An 18,471-nucleotide genomic window follows, 5' to 3' on the forward strand; every position below is an offset into this window, starting at 1 on the left:
AAAGCGTTTCAATTACTGAACTGACACTCTTTTTCCCTTGCATGTGCCTAATTGGACGCCTTTATTACCCGAGATGACTGTGGAGGTCGCGAGACTTGCCTTAGATGTCCCCCACGGGCACAGGTAAAGAAGGAGACCTGGGAGGTGGCTGCATTAGGGTAACGGGGGCGGAAGGAAGGAGCGGTTTTCTGAGCCAATGTTCTTATCACACCTCCGTCTTTACAGCGTGTATGCTTACAATGAGGGTGACACAGTCTTCCTATTTGCCCGCGATGTTCTCAGTTTTAGCCCCCAAAACTGAAACATCCGTGTCCTGTGAAACTCCTCGTTCCCACATCCTGGGACACCCCCCCCCCCCGCACCCCCTCCTCCTCCGCCCCCCAGTCCTGGGAAAACTGGGACAGTGGGTCTTTCCACTTACAGCAACCCTATCGGATGCCTGTCTCTCTAGGGCAAGGACGTGGAGTCCTAGAGATTTTAAGAAATCTTCCTTAGGTTCACATGACCCAAACGTATACCCAACACCATCTGAAAACAAAGGACACTCCCTTTCTACAGTCCTGGCCTCTTCCCCCTCATGTCGCACCCACTGGACACAAGTTAGGAGAACAACAGTGGACGTGCCCTGGCTGCTGCATTTGGAATTTTAGAAAATAAGCAATCAGGAGTCACTTCATTAAAACTGAAGAGGCGCCTGGGTGGCTCAGTCGGTTAAGCGTCCGACTTCGGCTCAGGTCATGATCTCACAGTTTGTAGGTTCGAGCCCCGCGTGGGGCTCTGTGCTGACAGCTCAGTCTGGAGCCTGCTTGGGATTCTGTGTCTCCCTCTCTCTCTGCCCCTCCCCCACTCACGCTCTGTCTGTCTCTCAAAAGTAAACAACCATTAAGAAAAAAATTTTTTAAATAAAATAAAATTGCAGATGTCCTCTAGTAATTTAGGAGGAACACCAGAGGGGATGTCCAGGAATGATAGCTGTCGGGGTCATCGGTTTTAACGATATTTGTCAAGACTGTGTTGAAAACGGGGCGCCTGCGTGGTGCAGTCGGTTAAGCATCTGACTTCAACTCAGGTCACGATCTCGCGGTCTGTGAGTTCGAGCCCCGCGTCAGGCTCTGGGCTGACAGCTCAGAGCCTGGAGCCTGCTTTGGATTCTGTCTCTCTCTCTCTGCCCCTTCCCCACTCACATGCTCTTTCTCTCTCAAAAATAAATGAAACACAGGGGGCGCCTGGGTGGCTCAGTGGGTTAAGCATCCGACTTCAGCTCAGGTCACGATCTCACGGTCTGTGAGTTCGAGCCCTGCGTCGAGCCCTGCGTCGGGCTCTGGGCTGACAGCTCAGAGCCTGGAGCCTGCTTCCGATTCTGTGTCTCCCTCTCTCTCTCGGCCCCTCCCCCGTTCATGCTGTGTCTCTCTCTGTCTCAAAAATAAATAAATGTTAAAAAAAAAAAAGAAGACTGTGTTGAAAACAAAATCCCTCCTCAGACTAGCTCTGACTCAAAAACCTTTTTTTTGGGGGGGGGGGTGCCATTTATGTAATTAATTAATTTATTTTGGGCTCACAGGGTTCCAGGAATGATTGAGCGAGAAAGCTGCACGGATGGAGGGCAGGGAGGGGGTGCTGAGTTTGGGAAGCAGAGCAAGAAAACAAAAGCGACAGGCACTCCCTGTCCTCCTTGGAGGCGGGGGGGGGGGGGGGGGGGGGGGGGGGGTGGTTCTGAATCATCCTCGGGTTTCTTGTTAAAGTGCGGCTTCCTCCACATGGTGAGACAGATGGGCACCGAGAACTCCCAAGTTTCGAAGAGCATGACTTCCTGGACTTGAGGAACAGAGAGAGGTACGATCACCCTCCCCCCAGCCACCACCCTCTCCCGGAGGCAGGGGTGGGGGGCGGGGGCGGGGCTCTCCACACCTCATTAGCCTGTGTAGGGAGCCGAGGGGAGCCAAGTGGAAGCTCCTTCAGGGGCCCAGATCCTGGGAGCTTCTGGCTGAGGCTGGGGTGCCGGCTGAGGCAGCCCCAGGGGGCACAGAGCAAGTCGCAGGAGCTCACCTCCAGAGGGGACCCCGGGCCTGGGGTGTCCTGCTCCACTCCTGCCACCGTGCACCTCTCAGGCGTTTATCTTGGGAACCAGCTCCCACTCTGGTTGTGAAGAGAGACAGCTGGTTCTGCAACTTGGATGGCAGCCTGCTTCCCGGAGAATTTTGCAGCTTCTGGCCTCACCTTGACAGCCCGGGGCGCATCGCTGCCACTGGCTACAGCAACTGGCTGGGGAAGGGGGTGAGCGAGTCCCAGAGCAGAGAGGCCTCCTGAATCTTGGAGCCCTGGCCTGTCCCAGATTCTCCCACCTTCTTTGGGTGTGTCCGCCTCTCTGCTGTGTGAGTTGGGGGAGGGCACTGGGCACGGGGGCGGGGGGTGGGGGGGGTGGGGGGGTGAGGACAGGAAGCAGAGGAGGGTGAGGGGTCAGTAAGCTTGGAGAGAGGGAAAAAAGGGAAAAGAGAAGACACACTCTGGATTGTGAACCTAGAGGGGCCTCGGCTCTACACAGAGTCTCTCTCTCTCTCTCTCTCCTCTCTCTCTCATGCACACACACACCATAGTAGACTCCCTCCAGCTGCCAAAACATGCTGTAGGATGGGTGATTTATTGATTTATTGATTATTTATTTTAACATTTATTCATTTTTGAGAGACAGAGCGTGAGTGGGGGAGGCGCAGAGAGAGAGAGAGGGAGACACAGAATCCAAAGCAGGTTCCAGGCTCTGAGCGGTCAGCACAGAGCCCGATGCGGGGCTCAGACTCACGAACTGTGAGATCATGACCCGAGCCAAAGCCACCGCTTAACCGACTGAGCCACCCAGGCGTCCCTAGAATGGGTGACTTAAGCAAAAGGCATTCATGGCCCTAATTCTGGAGGCAGGAGGTGCAGGATACGGTGACAGCCCATGCACTATCTGGCAAGAGTGGTCTTTCAGGCTTGCACATGACCACCTTCTTGCTGTGTCTTCACGTGACCTTTCTCTGTGCTCATGCAGTGGGTGGAGAGAGAGACAGAGACAGAGACAGAGGGCAAACTCTTGGGTGGCTCTTCTCATAAGGACACTAATCCTCGCAGATCGGGGCCCCACTCTTATGACCTCATGGGCCCCTCCTTTAGGTAAAACCACCTCTGTGGTAGGAGGGATGGCCCCTGGGGCTTTGCGTGTCAAGACAGAGAGGACCCCAGGAACCATTCTATCCTGCTTGTTTCCCACCTTGTTGGATCTGAAAACTGAGGAAGGGGCACCCCAGAACACATATGTCCTAGCTTAATTCAATTCTTATTCCGGTGATGCATTCGGATTTCAAAAAGCGATGGTCTAGGATGAGTGTTGGCCATAGGCCCATCACTTGTGTTTGTAAATAAAGTTTTATTAGAACACAGCCCCATCTATTTGTTTAACATAACAGATATGGCTGCTTTCATGCTTCAAGAGCAGAGGTGAGTTGTCATAAGAGATCCTGTGGTCCACAAAGCCTGAAAATACTACCCTCTGGTCCTTTTCAGAAAAATTTGCTAACCTCTGGTCTAGGAGCTGGGAGGCTTTGGTTTTCTATCCATTGTGTAGATACATGGATGAAGGATGCTAAACCCTTATTATTCCTGATAAGGTGGGGGCATGCATTCACCCAAGATAAGTGCTGGAGGCTTTCTTCTTCATGGGTTAGTTGAAATTATATACGAGTGGAAGTTTGGCCTCCTAAACTGTGTAGTTTTCCTGAGGTGCAGGTTATAAGTGAAAGGCAAGATAAATGCTTGATTTCTTTCCTCTGTGTTTAACACTTTTGTGAGTTGGTTTTCTAGCATGTTCCAAAGGTAGCCAATAATATCTTTTCCTAAATTGATCTAGTAAGTGAAAGCCCCCCTTACCTCTTTGGCTAAAAGTCTGCAAGGCTGTAAGCCTAGAATTGTCACTGTCAGTCCCAGACTCCTCGGGACAGCTGGTCTGAATAATAATGATAACCCAGAAATAGAAATAGGGAAGAGAGATACAGAGAAGTGTAAATGATATTTGAGCCTGTGGATGCAATTGTCAGAAGATATCTGTAGCTCTGTCTTTTGCTTAGTTAGGTTACATGACTCAATTTCTTCCTTCTTTCCCTCCTTCTCTCTCTCTTTCTTTCTCTCTCTTTATGTAAGCTCTACACCCAACACGGGGCTTCAAGTCAAGATCAGGAGTCACATGTTGCACCAACTGAGGCGAGCCCGGTTCCCCCACCCCCACCCCGTTTTTCCTTATTGTTTCCAAGCCCTTCCAAATTAGGTTTCTCCTTTTGTCACTTCCTACCAAGAGTTTGAACTATGCTAAGAATGGAAGGCAGCATGATGGAATAGGAGGGGGCATATTTTGAGACGCCTGGGCAGCTCAGTCGGTTGAGCACCTGACTCTTGATTTCAGCTCAGGGGCATCTGGGTGGCTCAGCCGGTTGGGCATCCAACTTCTGCTCAGGTCATGATCTCATGGTTTGTGGGTTCGAGCCCCACGTCAAGTTCTGTGCTGACAGCTCAGAGCCTGGAGCCCACTTTGGATTCTGTGTCTCCCTCTCTCTCTCCCTTCCTCCACTCACTCTGTCCCTCTCTCTCCCGAAAATAAATAAACATTAAACATTTTTAAAAATAAAGTAAAAAGTAAAAAGAAGTGAGCATATTTCATCAGATTGAAGACACAATTTTTTTTAAGTTTATTTCAAAAGAGAGAGCAAGCAGGGAAGAGGCAGAGAGAGAGGGAGAGAGAGAGAGAATCTCAAGCAAGCTCTGCACTGTCAGCACAGAGCCAGACACAGGGTTCAAACTCACAAACCATGAGGTCAAGACCTCAGTTGAAACCAAGAGTTGGATGCTTAACTGACTGAGCCACTCAGGCACTATGAAGACACAATTTGAAGGAAAAAAATGGGTCTTTCAATAACAAAGGACACTGGGGCAATTGGTTTTGCAAGTGGAAAAATTAGATCCCCACCTCATGCCTCAGACAAAAATTAGTATCAGATGTATGAAATATAAAAAAGAAAATTGAAAACACTGTTTAATGTTTATTTGTTTCTCTGTGTATGTGTGTGTGAGAGAGAGAGAGAGAGAGCATGAGCAGGGGAGGGGCAGAGAGAGAGAGGGAGATGAAGAATCCCAAGCAGGCTCCAAGCAGCCCCAATGTGGGGCTCGATCTCACAAACGGTGAGATCGTGACCTGAGCTGATGTCAAGAGTCGGACGCTTAACTGACCGAGCCACCTGGGGGCCCCAAAATTGAAAATGTTTTAAATTTAGAACATATAGAAGAGTATATTTGTCATGTAAAGCTAGTCAGGACACATAGAAGTCTCTCAACATATAAATGAAAAGATGAGTTACTTTGAGTAGCTAACATTTAAAAGATACAAAAGGAATGAAAATATGTCACAGACTTCCAGGAGATGTTTGCAGCACACGGCTTACAAAGGAAAGGTGTGCCTGCTGTATAAAAACCAGAAACAGGGGCGCCTGGGTAGCTCAGTTGGTTAAGCATCTGACTTTGGCTCGGGTCATAATCTTAGAGTTGGTGGGTTCAAGCCCTGGGTTGGGCTGTGTGCTGACAGCTCAGAGCCTGGAGCCTGCTTTGGATTCTATGTCTCTTTCTCTCTCTGCCCCTCCTCCACTCATGCTCTGTCTCTCTCTCTCTCTCTCTTAAAAATAAATAAACATTAAAAAAATTATAAAAATCAGAAAGGAAAAGACCGATAGCTCAGCAGAAATATGAACAATGGATAGAAACCATCAATTTACAGAAAAGAAACCCCAAATGGTCAGGAAAATGCAAATTCAAACAACAATGAGATATCTTTATATAGGAGGCTTAAACTGGGTTATGAGTTCATCTATTTTAATCAGCAAAAAAATTATCAAGTTTAATATATTTCTGAAGTGGCAAGAACATGGGGGAATTGGGAACTTATACATCCCTGGTGAAAGTATAAATTGGGAAAAGTACCTTAGTTTTTTTTCAGTTTGCCTCTCCTCGTGGGATTAAAGGTGTGTACATCAGACAAGACAGATTTTACTTCTAAATGTATGCCATGGAAAGATCACATTTGTGAACAAGAGGGTAGGTACAAGGATGTCTTTTGCAGGATTTTTCTGATAGCACTGCTCTAAAAACAACCCAAACAGTTGTTTTTCTAGCAGTCAAGGAAAAAACAAAGAAAAACCATGGTTTGTGCAATTTAACCAAGTTCTTTTCAAACATTTGTTTTATTGAAATCTAATTCACACATCCAAAAAATCTATGCTTCTTTTTTTTTTTTTAAAGACGTTTAAGTAATCTCTACACCCAGTGTGGGGCTTGAACTTACAACCCCGAAATCAAGAGTTGCACGCTCCACTGACTGAACCAGCCAGGTGCCCCATAATCTGTTTCTAAAGTGTATAATTCAGTGGGTTTTTAAAAATATATTCACAAGGTTGTGCAACCATCACCAGTTTCTAATTCCACAATATTTCCATCACCCCATAAAGGAACCCCATGCCTATTCTCTCTTCCCTCAGCCCCTTGGCATGCATGAATCTGCTCTCTGTGTCTAAGGGTTTGCCTAGTTTGGCTATTTAATATAAATGGAATCCTATAGTATGCAGGTTTTTGTAACCAGCTTCTTTTACTGGGCATAATGTTATTTTAAAATTGTTTTAATGTTTGTTTATTTATTTATTTATTTATTTATTTATTTATTTTTTCAATATATGAAGTTTATTGTCAAATTGGTTTCCATACAACACCCAGTGCTCATCCCAAAAGGTGCCCTCCTCAATACCCATCACCCACCCTCCCCTCCCTCCCACCCCCCATCAACCCTCAGTTTGTTCTCAGTTTTTTTGTGTGTTTTTTTTCAATATATGAAATTTATTGTCAAATTGGTTTCCATACAACACCCAGTGCTCATCCCAAAAGGTGCTCTCCTCAATACCCATCACCCACCCTCCCCTCCCTCCCACCCCCCATCAACCCTCAGTGTGTTCTCAGTTTTTAAGAGTCTCTTATGCTTTGGCTCTCTTCCACTCTAACCTCTTTTTTTTTTTTCCTTCCCCTCCCCCATGGGTTTCTGTTAAGTTTCTCAGGATCCACATAAGAGTGAAAACATATGATATCTGTCTTTCTCTGTATGGCTTATTTCACTTAGCATCACACTATCCAGTTCCATCCATGTTGCTACAAAGGGCCATATTTCATTCTTTCTCATTGCCACGTAGTACTCCATTGTGTATATAAACCACAATTTTTTTTATCCATTCATCAGTTGATGGACATTTAGGCTCTTTCCATAATTTGGCTATTGTTGAGAGCGCTGCTATAAACACTGGGGTACAAGGGCCCCTATGCATCAGTACTCCTGTATCCCTTGGGTAAATTCCTAGCAGTGCTATTGCTGGGTCATACGGTAGGTCTATTTTTAATTTTCTGAGGAACCTCCACACTGTTTTCCATAGCGGCTGCACCAGTTTGCATTCGCACCAACAGTGCAAGAGGGTTCCCGTTTCTCCACATCCTCTCCAGCATCTATAGTCTCCTGATTTGTTCATTTTGGCCACTCTGACTGGCGTGAGGTGATATCTGAGTGTGGTTTTGATTTGTATTTCCCTGATGAGGAGCGACGTTGAGCATCTTTTCATGTGCCTGTTGGCCATCCGGATGTCTTCTTTAGAGAAGTGTCTATTCATGTTTTCTGCCCATTTCTTCACTGGGTTATTTGTTTTTCGGGTGTGGAGTTTGGTGAGCTCTTTATAGATTTTGGATACTAGCCCTTTGTCCGATATGTCATTTGCAAATATCTTTTCCCATTCTGTTGGTTGCCTTTTAGTTTTGTTGGTTGTTTCCTTTGCTGTGCAGAAGTTTTTTTATCTTCATAAGGTCCCAGTAATTCACTTTTGCTTTTAATTCCCTTGCCTTTGGGGATGTGTTGAGTAAGAGATTGCTACGGCTGAGGTCAGAGAGGTCTTTTCCTGCTTTCTCCTCTAGGGTTTTGATGGTTTCCTGTCTCACATTCAGGTCCTTTATCCATTTTGAGTTTATATTTGTGAATGGTGTGAGAAAGTGGTCTAGTTTCAACCTTCTGCATATTGCTGTCCAGTTCTCCCAGCACCATTTGTTAAAGAGACTTTTTTCCATTGGATGTTCTTTCCTGCTTTGTCAAAGATTAGTTGGCCATACGTTTGTGGGTCTAGTTCTGGGGTTTCTATTCTATTCCATTGGTTTATGTGTCTGTTTTTGTGCCAATACCATGCTGTCTTGATGATGACAGCTTGTAGTAGAGGCTAAAGTCTGGGATTGTGATGCCTCCTGCTTTGGTCTTCTTCTTCAAAATTACTTTGGCTATTCGGGGCCTTTTGTGGTTCCATATGAATTTTAGGATTGCTTGTTCTAGTTTCGAGAAGAATGCTGGTGCAATTCTGATTGGGATTGCATTGAATGTGTAGATAGCTTTGGGTAGTATTGACATTTTGACAATATTTATTCTTCCAATCCATGAGCAGGGAATGTCTTTCCATTTCTTTATATCTTCTTCAATTTCCTTCATAAGCTTTCTATAGTTTTCAGCATACAGATCTTTTACATCTTTGGTTAGATTTATTCCTAGGTATTTTATGCTTCTTGGTGCAATTGTGAATGGGATCAGTTTTCTTATTTGTCTTTCTGTTGCTTCATTGTTAGTGTATAAGAATGCAACTGATTTCTGTACATTGATTTTGTATCCAGCAACTTTGCTAAATTCATGTATCAGTTCTAGCAGACTTCTGGTGGAGTCTATCAGATTTTCCATGTATAATATCATGTCATCTGCAAAAAGCAAAAGCTTGACTTCATCTTTGCCAATTTTGATGCCTTTGATTTCCTTTTGTTGTCTGATTGCTGATGCTAGAACTTCCAACACTATGTTAAACAACAGTGGTGAGAGTGGGCATCCCTGTCGTGTTCCTGATCTCAGGGGGAAAGCTCTCAGTTTTTCCCCATTGAGGATGATGTTAGCTGTGGGCTTTTCATAAATGGCTTTTATGATCTTTAAGTATGTTCCTTCTATCCCGACTTTCTCAAGGGTTTTTATTAAGAAAGGGTGCTAAATTTTGTCAAAGGCCTTTTCTATATCGATTGACAGGATCATATTGTTCTTATCTTTTCTTTTATTAATGTGATGTATCATGTTGACTGATTTGTGAATGTTGAACCAGCCCTGCAGCCCAGGAATGAATTCCGCTTGACCATGGTGAATAATTCTTTTTATATGCTGTTGAATTCTATTTGCTAGTATCTTATTGAGAATTTTTGCATCCATAGTCATCAGGGATATTGGCCTGTAGTTCTCTTTTTTTACTGGGTCTCTGGTTTAGGAATCAAAGTAATACTGTCTTCATAGAATGAGTCTGGAAGTTTTCCTTCCCTTTCTATTTTTTGGAATAGCTTGAGAAGGATAGGTATTATCTCTGCTTTAAATGTCTGGTAGAACTCCCCTGGGAAGCCATCTGGTCCTGGACTCTTATTTGTTGGGAGATTTTTGATGACTGATTCAGTTTCTTCGCTGGTTATGGGTCTGTTCAAGCTTTCTATTTCCTCCTGATTGAGTTTTGGAAGCGTGTGGGTGTTTAGGAATTTGTCCATTTCTTCCAGGTTGTCCAGTTTGTTGGCATATAATTTTTCATAATATTCCCTGATAATTGCTTGTATCTCTGAGGGATTGGTTGTAATAATTCCATTTTCATTCATTATTTTATAATGTTTATTTATTTTTGAGAGAGACAGAGACAAAATGCAAGTGGGTTAGGGACAGAGAGAGAGGGAGACACAGAATCCGAACCAGGCTCCAGGCTCCAAGCTGTCAGCACAGAGCCCGACTCGGCGCTTGAACTCATGAGCTGTGAGCTCATGACCTGAGCCGAAGTCGGACACTTGAGCCACCCAGGCGCCCCTCTGAGCACAATGTTTTTAAGGTTCATTTGTGTAGTGGCATGTTATTCTTTTTTGTGGCTGAACAATATTCCCTGGTATGGTTAACAGCTAAATTCTATGCAGTGGATAATGAGCCAGACCCACAAAATTCCCCCGAGGCGATTTCCAAAAGCATAATATTGAGAACAATTAAGTCACAGAATTATAATATACAACATGATTCCGTATATTTGTATATATACTAATAACACAGAGAATCTTGCCCTATATTGAATATTTGTAGATGTCTGTGTAGTGAAAGTGAAAAAATGCATAAGAATAACATACAGCAGGGGCATCTGGGTGGCTCAGTCGGTCAAGCGTCTGACTTCAGCTCAGGTCATGATCTCATGGTTCGTGGGTTCAAGCCCCACATCAGGCTCTGTGCTGACAGCTCAGAGCCTGGAGCCCATTTCAGATTCTGTGTCTCCCTCTCTCTCTGACCCTCCCCCATTCATGCTCTGTCTCTCTCCGTCTCAAAAATAAATAAACATTAAAGAAAAAAAATTTAAAAAAATAATAACATATAGCAGCGTGGATAATGTTCACCTCTGGGGAGAGAGGAAGGACAAGAGATTGGATATGGTAGTGGTGAAACACAGCAAAATGTTAATGTCTAGAAAGTAAGGTCAGTGTGCCTGTTTCCATTTATACTATTTGGTGTTTTCCATTATGGTTGAATCACTTCATAATTAAAAACCTAACCTAGAAAGAGAAGAGTTACCCTGTATATGCTTGTGAGCTAAGAATATTTACATGTGCATCCTGAATGCTTACACTTTGGTTCATTCACATATTAAACAGTGACTTCCAAACCTGATTGGCTGACATAACTTTGGAATCAGAGCTTGTGTATTTGTGTTGATACGTAACTGGCCATTCGGTGTCATTGTCACACAAAAAAGCCCACCCTCAGAAAAATCCTTACAATGACATAATAGGTAAATTAATGAAGTTATGGGTGCCCAATAACAATACCAACATATACTTGGCAAGTCTAGCTTCGTCGTATCCTTCGATTTCAAAGAAATAATGTAGATAGAAACACGGTGGCACTGAGAAAACTCTCCCATTCGCATCAGAAAGGAAACTGGTCTTAACTTTAAGACTGGATGGCTCTGCCCAGCACAGCTTGGAAGGATCATGAACCAAATACGTTTAGTGACTTACCCCGGTGCATGCGACTTAGGGTTGCGTTTGATAGGTCGCAGTTGGGTGTCTACATTTGTGGCTTGTATCTTGTGCTCCTTTTCAAAATCACTTGGTGTATGGGATGCCTCACCCAACAGCAATCAATGGAGTTTTCTGGGGGAACAGTTTTCTATGCTTTCAAAATCCCTTGGTCTATGGGATGCCTCACCCAACAGCAATCAATGGAGTTTTCTGGGGGAACAGTTTTCTATGCTTCACCCAACAGCAATCAATGGAGTTTTCTGGGGGAACAGTTTTCTATGTATGGGGTGCCATCTAGAATTCCCTAAGTGGGTATCCTGGTACTACCAGCCCATACACATGGTATGTGTTCTTAGCCTATGTTTTAAGTCAAACCGTACTAAAGTCACACTCCAAATTTTGGGGAAATCCAGCCAGTAATTCTTGAGAGGTGTGGAAGCAAAAAAAAGCAGAAACTTCATTTTATTACTATGGATTATGAGCCAAGGACACACAGTGACCTAGCTTCCATGTGTTCAGTCACCTCCACCACCTTAAATCACGTTCTCCTCCTTCCAGGGATCCTACAGCACTGTCCGTTCACAGGATCCTGGGGGCTCCTTGGCGGGGGACAGAAGCCGCCGCAGGTGGTGCCTTGGGGTTTCGATCAGCATAGCTCACTCCCTGGGGGTCTTTCAGCCTTTGGGGAAAAGAGATGGGCATTTAGAGCTTAGCTGTCTCATATGGTACCTACAAGCCACATATGGCTATTTACATTTAAGTGAATTAAAGTTAAATCGAACTCAAAACTCAGGTCCTCAGTCACACCAGATGCGTCTCAAATGTGCACAAGCCACATGCAGCCAGTGGCTGTTGTATGAGCACAGCTTTGGGACACTTCCATCATGGCGGGAAGTCCTACTGGACAGAGCCATTCTAGGAATGGCCATGTTTCACGGACGATGAGGGTTTTGACTCTGGTTTTAATGAAACGATGCTAATGAGTATAACTGGGACTAATAACAGTCATTGCAAATGTATGGTTTTGAGAATAAGAACTACTATCCTTCAAGAATTCCTACTGGTTATGTAATATTACACTGTTTTTAAAACAGTGTTATTGGGGCGCCTGGGTGGCTCAGTCGGTTAGGCGACCGACTTCGGCTCAGGTCATGATCTCACGGTCCTTGAGTTCGAGCCCCACGTCGGGCTCTGTGCTGACAGCTCGGAGCCTGGAGCCTGTTTCAGATTCTGTGTCTCCCTCTCTCTCTGCCCCTCCCCCATTCATGCTTTGTCTCTCTCTGTCTCAAAAATAAATAAACGTTAAAAAAATAAAAAAAACAGTGTTATTAAGATATAATTTATGTACCATGTGTGCAATTTGATGACATTTAGTGAATCGGTACAATGATGTGGCTGGCCATCGCCACAATAAGTTTTAGGACATTCGTCACCCAAAAAAGTTCCCTCGTGCCTATGTGCAGTTACACCTGCTCTCCCCACCCCAGCCATAGGCCACCACTGATGTGCTTTTTCTGGAGATTTTACACAATGGAACACCACCATGGACAGTCTTCTGTATCTGGCTTTTTTTCCACTTAGCAAAATGGTTTTTCCAATACATCCTTGTACCAAAGGTACCTATCACTAGTTTCTTCCTTTTTTATTGCTGAATAGAATTTCACTGTATGGAGGTAGCACATCGTAATATTATATTATTTTAATATTATGATCAACAATTTGCTAATCAATGTCATTAATCCAAGGCTTAAAATAGGCCAGATTTGTTCATTGAGGCTTCATTTGTGAATCTGTGAACTATGTTTTTCCATACCTTAAAAAATTATATGAATATCTAAGTGAATGCCATGTGCATAAATATTTTTTAAACACAACATTGAACCATTTGTACTTTTTGCTAATGCCTCTTTTTACTTGCTTTGACATAAAGAATAAACCAATGGACCTCTGTGTCCTATGGAAAAAATGTATAAACGTTATCTGTTATTGCTCTTAGAGGTAATGCTAATTAAAAAAATTTTTTTTAATGTTTATTCATTTCTGACAGAGACAGAACGTGAGTGGGGGAGGGACAGAGAGAGAGGGAGACACAGAATCCGAAGCTGGCTCCAGACTCCGAGCTGTCAGCACAGAGCCGGACGCGGGGCTTGAACTCACAGACCACGAGATCATGACCTGAGCTGAAGTCAGACAACTAACTGAGCCATCCAGGCGCCCCAAGGTAATGCTAATTAATGTTGAATCACAAGTAAACAGTATTTTAAATAGAAAAAAATGATGTACATTGGTTAACATTTGTTAATTGATGCTTTTATGCCATCTGACGTTTAAAATTTGCTGGAAACTCCAGCAAACCCTTTATGATTAGCACATCAGTGGATTCACACAGGTCTTCTCATGGGGGATTTTGATTCCCACTCGATATGGGAGGCAATGAAGGGTCCAGATCACAGGGGTTTCATGATTTGTCTCAGACCATATTGGTAATAAATAGTAGCCATGGGCAGTTGGAGTCTAGCTACTCAGGAACAAAAAGCCCATGTATCTTTGTTGATTGAGATGTAACTGACATATAACATTGTATAGGTTTTACCACTATGGTGGTAATCGTGTTGCAATATATAAATGTATCAAGTGTTTATTTGATACATTTATATATTGCAACGCGATTACCACCATAGTGCTAGCTAACACATGAATCCCATCACATAATTATGTGTCTTTTCCAAGCAGTGAGAACAATTAAGATGTAATCTCTTAGCAACTCTGAAGTTCGAATACATCGTTACGGACCATGATCACAATGCTGTGCATTTCATCTCCAGAACTTACTTATCTACCAACTTTCTCACCTCCTGGTAACCACCATTCTGCCCTCAGTTTATATGAGTTTGGCCGAAGCATATGTTTTTAAACACAATGTTCATTGGCCTCCCGTCAATTGTGTGAGCTGGGGGCAGTCATATAACCAGAGTGTGGGTTAAACCAGCGGGTGAACAAGGTCGGCCTATGGAGATAAGTGAGCTCGTGGGGAGAACTCACCGAGACAGATGTCCTTTCCAGGTCGGATGAATCTGCATGTGAGAGAAAGGGAAAAGAAATCAATTCTCGGATTGCAGGAGTCAGACTTACCCTTCCTATCCCACCATGCCCATGTGGTTTCTTCCCTTATCACTCACCCAGAGCCTCCTGCTGGGGCAGTTTGGAATGGCTCGTTCTGAGAGACAGAAACACATTAAAGTGTGGGATATGAAGACTGGGGGAGAGGATAGGGTTTTGGAGAGAAAAAGAGAGTCACAGCACGGGTTGGACGGGAGTGGGAATCACAGACACACAAACAGGGTCTGTGAAAGGTGGGAGGGGGCACGAGATATGTCGAGTTTATCTACCTCTCGGTGGATTCTTCATGTGACAAATCTACAAAAAAAACACATCATCATCATCATCATCATCATAATAATAATAATAATACAGGGAGGAATTTAGCTGATGAGAAAATCCTTCACTTCACTCCCCTTCCCCAGTGTTTTCAATCGGTGCATCCCTGAACTCACCATGCTGGGTGCATCTGTTGATGAGGAAGACGGAGAGGAAGAGGAGCAAAATGGAGAGACAGCTGCAGGTGGCAGCAATTATGGATCTGGTGACTGGTGGGAGAGGAGCAGGTCACACAATCAGTTTGGCTGCCCAGACACCCTGATCTGCATGCGGCAGGACAGTCATCAGCAGCTAGACAATCCGGCTTCTAAAGCCTCCAGCTGCTGCTTCCGAGCTGGACCTTCCGATGTCTTAGGGGAGTGAATCTGACTTTCCCTTTCCCCATTCAAAGCGAGGATGGGAATAGTAGCTACTGACTGCACTGCATGGTGGGGGGCGGGGGGGTAACCAGGGGGGCACTCCCAGAGAGGGCCTCGCCCAAGGGAAATTCCCAATCAGTGTGTCAGCCATATCAATAATAATGAAGATTTATGGGGCGCCCGGGTGGCTCAATTGGTTGAGCAACCGACTTCGGCGCAGGCCATGATCTCACAGTTCGTGGGTTCAAGCCCCGCGTCAGGCTCTGTGCTGACATCTCACAGCCTGGATCCTGCTTCAGATTCTGTGTCTCCCCCTCTCTCTGCCCCTCCTCTGCTCATGCTCTGTCTCTTTCTGTCTCTCAAAAATAAATACATGTTTAAAAATATTAAAAAAAAAAAAAAGTCCCACAGCCGGGATGGGCTTCAAGTCCTGGGATGTCTAACCCTTCAGGCCAGGTGGCCCAGGGTCCGGGCAGCTCTGTGCTGGCCACTGGGTTTGGAAACCCCAGAGAAGTGAGCTCACAGTCTGGGCAGATATGCGTTTCCCCACATAACGGCGATGCTGGCAGAGGCAAGTCCCATCAGGCATGAATGGAAGTCCCAACTCTCTCCCAGTTCAAGGGTTGTTTAAATGTTATACACCCCTGGGATATTATTCAGGAAATCCTACCATCTGCAACAGCCTATGAAACCTGGAGGGCATTATGCTAAGGGACATGAACCAAAGGCAAACACTACATGATTGGATTCCACTTACACTTGGAATCTAAAAAATTAAAAAAAAAAAAATTTTTTTTTTAAATTGAACTCATAGAAGCAGAGAGTAGATGGTTGCCAGGGGCTGAGGGCGGGGTAAGTGAGGAGAAGCTTCCAGTTAAAAGATGAATAAGGATTCCTGGGTGGCTCAGTCGGTTAAGCATCTGACTTCAGCTTAGGTCATGAGTTCGAGCCCCACATCGGGCTCTCTGCTGACAGCTCAGAGCCTGGAACCCGCTTTGGATTCTGTGTCTCCCTCTCTCTCTGCCCCTCCCCCTCTCATGCTCTGTCTCTCTCTCTCTCTCTTTGTCAAAAATGAATAAACTTAAAAAAAAAACTTTAAAAAAAAAGGAGTAAGAGTATAACAAGTTTTGAGAGAAATCCAGAGGTGACCCAGGATGTGTATAGTGATTATTCAAGTTCATAAAATACATTACTTTCCTTGGTATTCACTTTTTGGGGCAACAGGAACGCCAATCAGGAGAAATATGTTAATGCAAATTCGTAACTGTTTAAATCTAATATCTAACATATACGCGTTTTAAGTTAAAATGGCACATGATAAGCAATTTTATTGCCAATCACATGAAGTTTTCCCTTTACGTGAGATCTTGAATTTACAATGAACGTTTCCTGGCTACCAGGAACAGTATTTTTGAATTATCTAGATATGTCTTATTTCTTTTTTTTTTTAATTTTTTAATGTTTATTTATTTTTGAGACAGAGAGAGACAGAGCATGAACAGGGGAGGGTCAGAGAGAGAGGGAGACACAGAATCTGAAACAGGCTCCAGGCTCCGAGCTGTCAGCACAGAGCCCGATGCGGGGCTCGAACTCACGAACCGCGAGATCATGACCTGGGCTGAAGTCGGACGCTCAACCGACTGAGCCACCCAGGCGCCCCTAGATATGTCTTATTTCTAAACAGAACCACACCAGTTAGTATTTTCACAGGAGGGTTCTCTTGCTGACTGAGGCTTACTAGAATCATCTTTCGTGTGGAATTTTTCTTCCAAAATGCCTACTATACCGAAGACCATAAGAACTGAATTTTTTTGTTTGATAGTACTTTTTTTCAGTCTTTTAAATTCGGACAGAATTTGAACACATCGACTCTGTTTGCACTCAAAAGAAGCGAATAAAAAGTACTTATAAAAGACAACATGGGGTGCCTGGGTGGCGCAGTTGGTTGGGCGTCTGCCTTCGGCTCAGGTCATGATCTCACAGTCCGTGAGTTCGAGCCCCACATCGGGCTCTGTGCTGACAGCTCAGAGCCTGGAGCCTGCTTCGAATTCTGTGTCTCCCTCTCTCTCTGCCCCTCCCTGTCTCACACTCTGTCTCTCGCTCTCACAAAAATAAATATTAAATTTTTTAAAAAGTTGAATAAATTCTGCTCATGTAATGTATCGTATGGTGAAAGTAGTTGATACTCTATTGTATAATTGAAATTTGCTTAAAGAGATCTTAAGCATTCTTACTAAAAAAAAAAAAAGTGAGTACGTGAGGGGCAGGTGCATTCATTCACTTGATGGGGGGATTCCTTTCACGGCGTACTTGTACTCCCAACCATCACGGGGCACATTTTAAATACCTTATTTTATTTCCCGATTACAGCTCCATAAAGATGGGGCCGGAAGGAGAGGGGTGGGGTGAGAATACCTGACTCACAGAGCTGGATAATGATGGAAGGTGCGAGTACTGGCTTTACAACGCTCAGTCTAGAACCTGACTCACCATGTAGGATAATGAGATCGCAGTGATAATGATTATTTTCTCCCCCGATATCCCGCCCACACCTGTCTCCCTCTGTAGCAGATGATGCTGATACTCCTCCTTCCCTGCTCCCCCAGATCCCTTTGCCGTTTTTATGCACCCTGGATCGTGGTTTCCTCCCTTAAGCCCTGGCTGCCCGTGTGTGCCACCTTCGCCATCTCCTGCACTTTCCCGTGGCATTGAGCAAAAGACACTCACTCGTGTTCTGTCCTTTTCTTCTCATGCCTTCTTCCCCCGTGCCCTCTACAATATCGTTTCCACGCTCGTACTTATGTGAGAGTCTGCTTCTAGCAGCCCTGAATCCAACACACCCTCAAACACAGCAATCTATCACCGCATCACCAGGGACGTGAGACACAGGGTGGGAGCAGCTCTTCCCGGACTAGCAAGGCCCCGAATGGACACAGAGAAGCTTCGACCTTCCTCTAGCCTAGATTTCTCTCCCACCGCAGCTCAGTAGAAATGAGAAGTAAACTATTACAAGACTTTCCTCTTCCTATGGCCCCACACCCATCGATCTGAGCTCACCCTGAGATGTCCACATATCCTGGCCAAATTTCACATCCCTGTTTACAAGTTGCCAGAATAAACTACAAAGAGTCTCTGGTGTTGGTGTGAAGGAATCAGACGAGCAAAGGGATACAGCTTGACATGGGGCGTAAATAAAGTCACAGGCACAGAAGAGAAGACTGGCCTCATATGCGGGCTGGGGACATCCTGTCTGAGCTTAAAGGCTTTATTCTGTTTAGAATCGCGGTGGTATAAATTTGAACTCAGAAAGCACATCTTAAGAAGACACCCACTAGGGTGTCTGTAATAAAAGGAAAATAAGGGTTGGCAAGGATATGGAGCTATTGGAACCCACATGCATTACTGGTGGGAATGTAAAATGGGGCGGCCACGTTGGGAAATAACTTGGCCGTTTCTCAAAAAGTTAAATGTAGAGTTAACATACGCCCTTCCAATTCTACCCATGGGTAGATACCGAAGAAAA

General features: G+C 44.6%; 1 protein-coding gene and 1 long non-coding RNA gene across 6 annotated transcripts in view; one reads left to right on the top strand and one right to left on the bottom strand.

Annotated features, from left to right (window-relative positions):
• On the top strand, positions 1-16,381 carry LOC113593355 (uncharacterized). 2 transcript variants are annotated; one of them, XR_008293677.1, is made up of 5 exons: positions 1-123; positions 1,743-1,833; positions 13,205-13,372; positions 13,882-14,009; positions 14,676-16,381. It is a non-coding gene; the product is annotated as an uncharacterized LOC113593355 (long non-coding RNA). The 2 variants fall into 2 exon arrangements; XR_003413449.2 differs by having other exon boundaries at positions 13,885-14,009.
• LOC106980945 (V-set and transmembrane domain-containing protein 1) overlaps positions 10,514-18,471 on the bottom strand; it is an 18,349-nt gene continuing 10,391 nt past the window's right edge. For 2 of the 4 annotated variants that reach the window (XM_053210696.1, XM_053210698.1), the window contains 4 exons: positions 14,706-14,798; positions 14,541-14,568; positions 14,194-14,368; positions 10,514-11,830 (listed from right to left, as the gene is read on the bottom strand). In XM_053210696.1, coding sequence (XP_053066671.1) covers positions 14,323-14,368; positions 14,541-14,568; positions 14,706-14,798 — 167 coding nt within the window. In that variant the 3' untranslated portion in view covers positions 10,514-11,830; positions 14,194-14,322. Of the gene's footprint in view, positions 11,831-13,793; positions 14,369-14,540; positions 14,569-14,705; positions 14,799-18,471 lie in introns of those variants that run through there. The other 2 variants (XM_027037386.2, XM_053210697.1) reach the window with 2 other exon arrangements.

Source organism: Acinonyx jubatus, chromosome E2, assembly GCF_027475565.1.
Source record: "Acinonyx jubatus isolate Ajub_Pintada_27869175 chromosome E2, VMU_Ajub_asm_v1.0, whole genome shotgun sequence".
Taxonomy (NCBI): Eukaryota; Metazoa; Chordata; class Mammalia; order Carnivora; family Felidae; genus Acinonyx; species Acinonyx jubatus.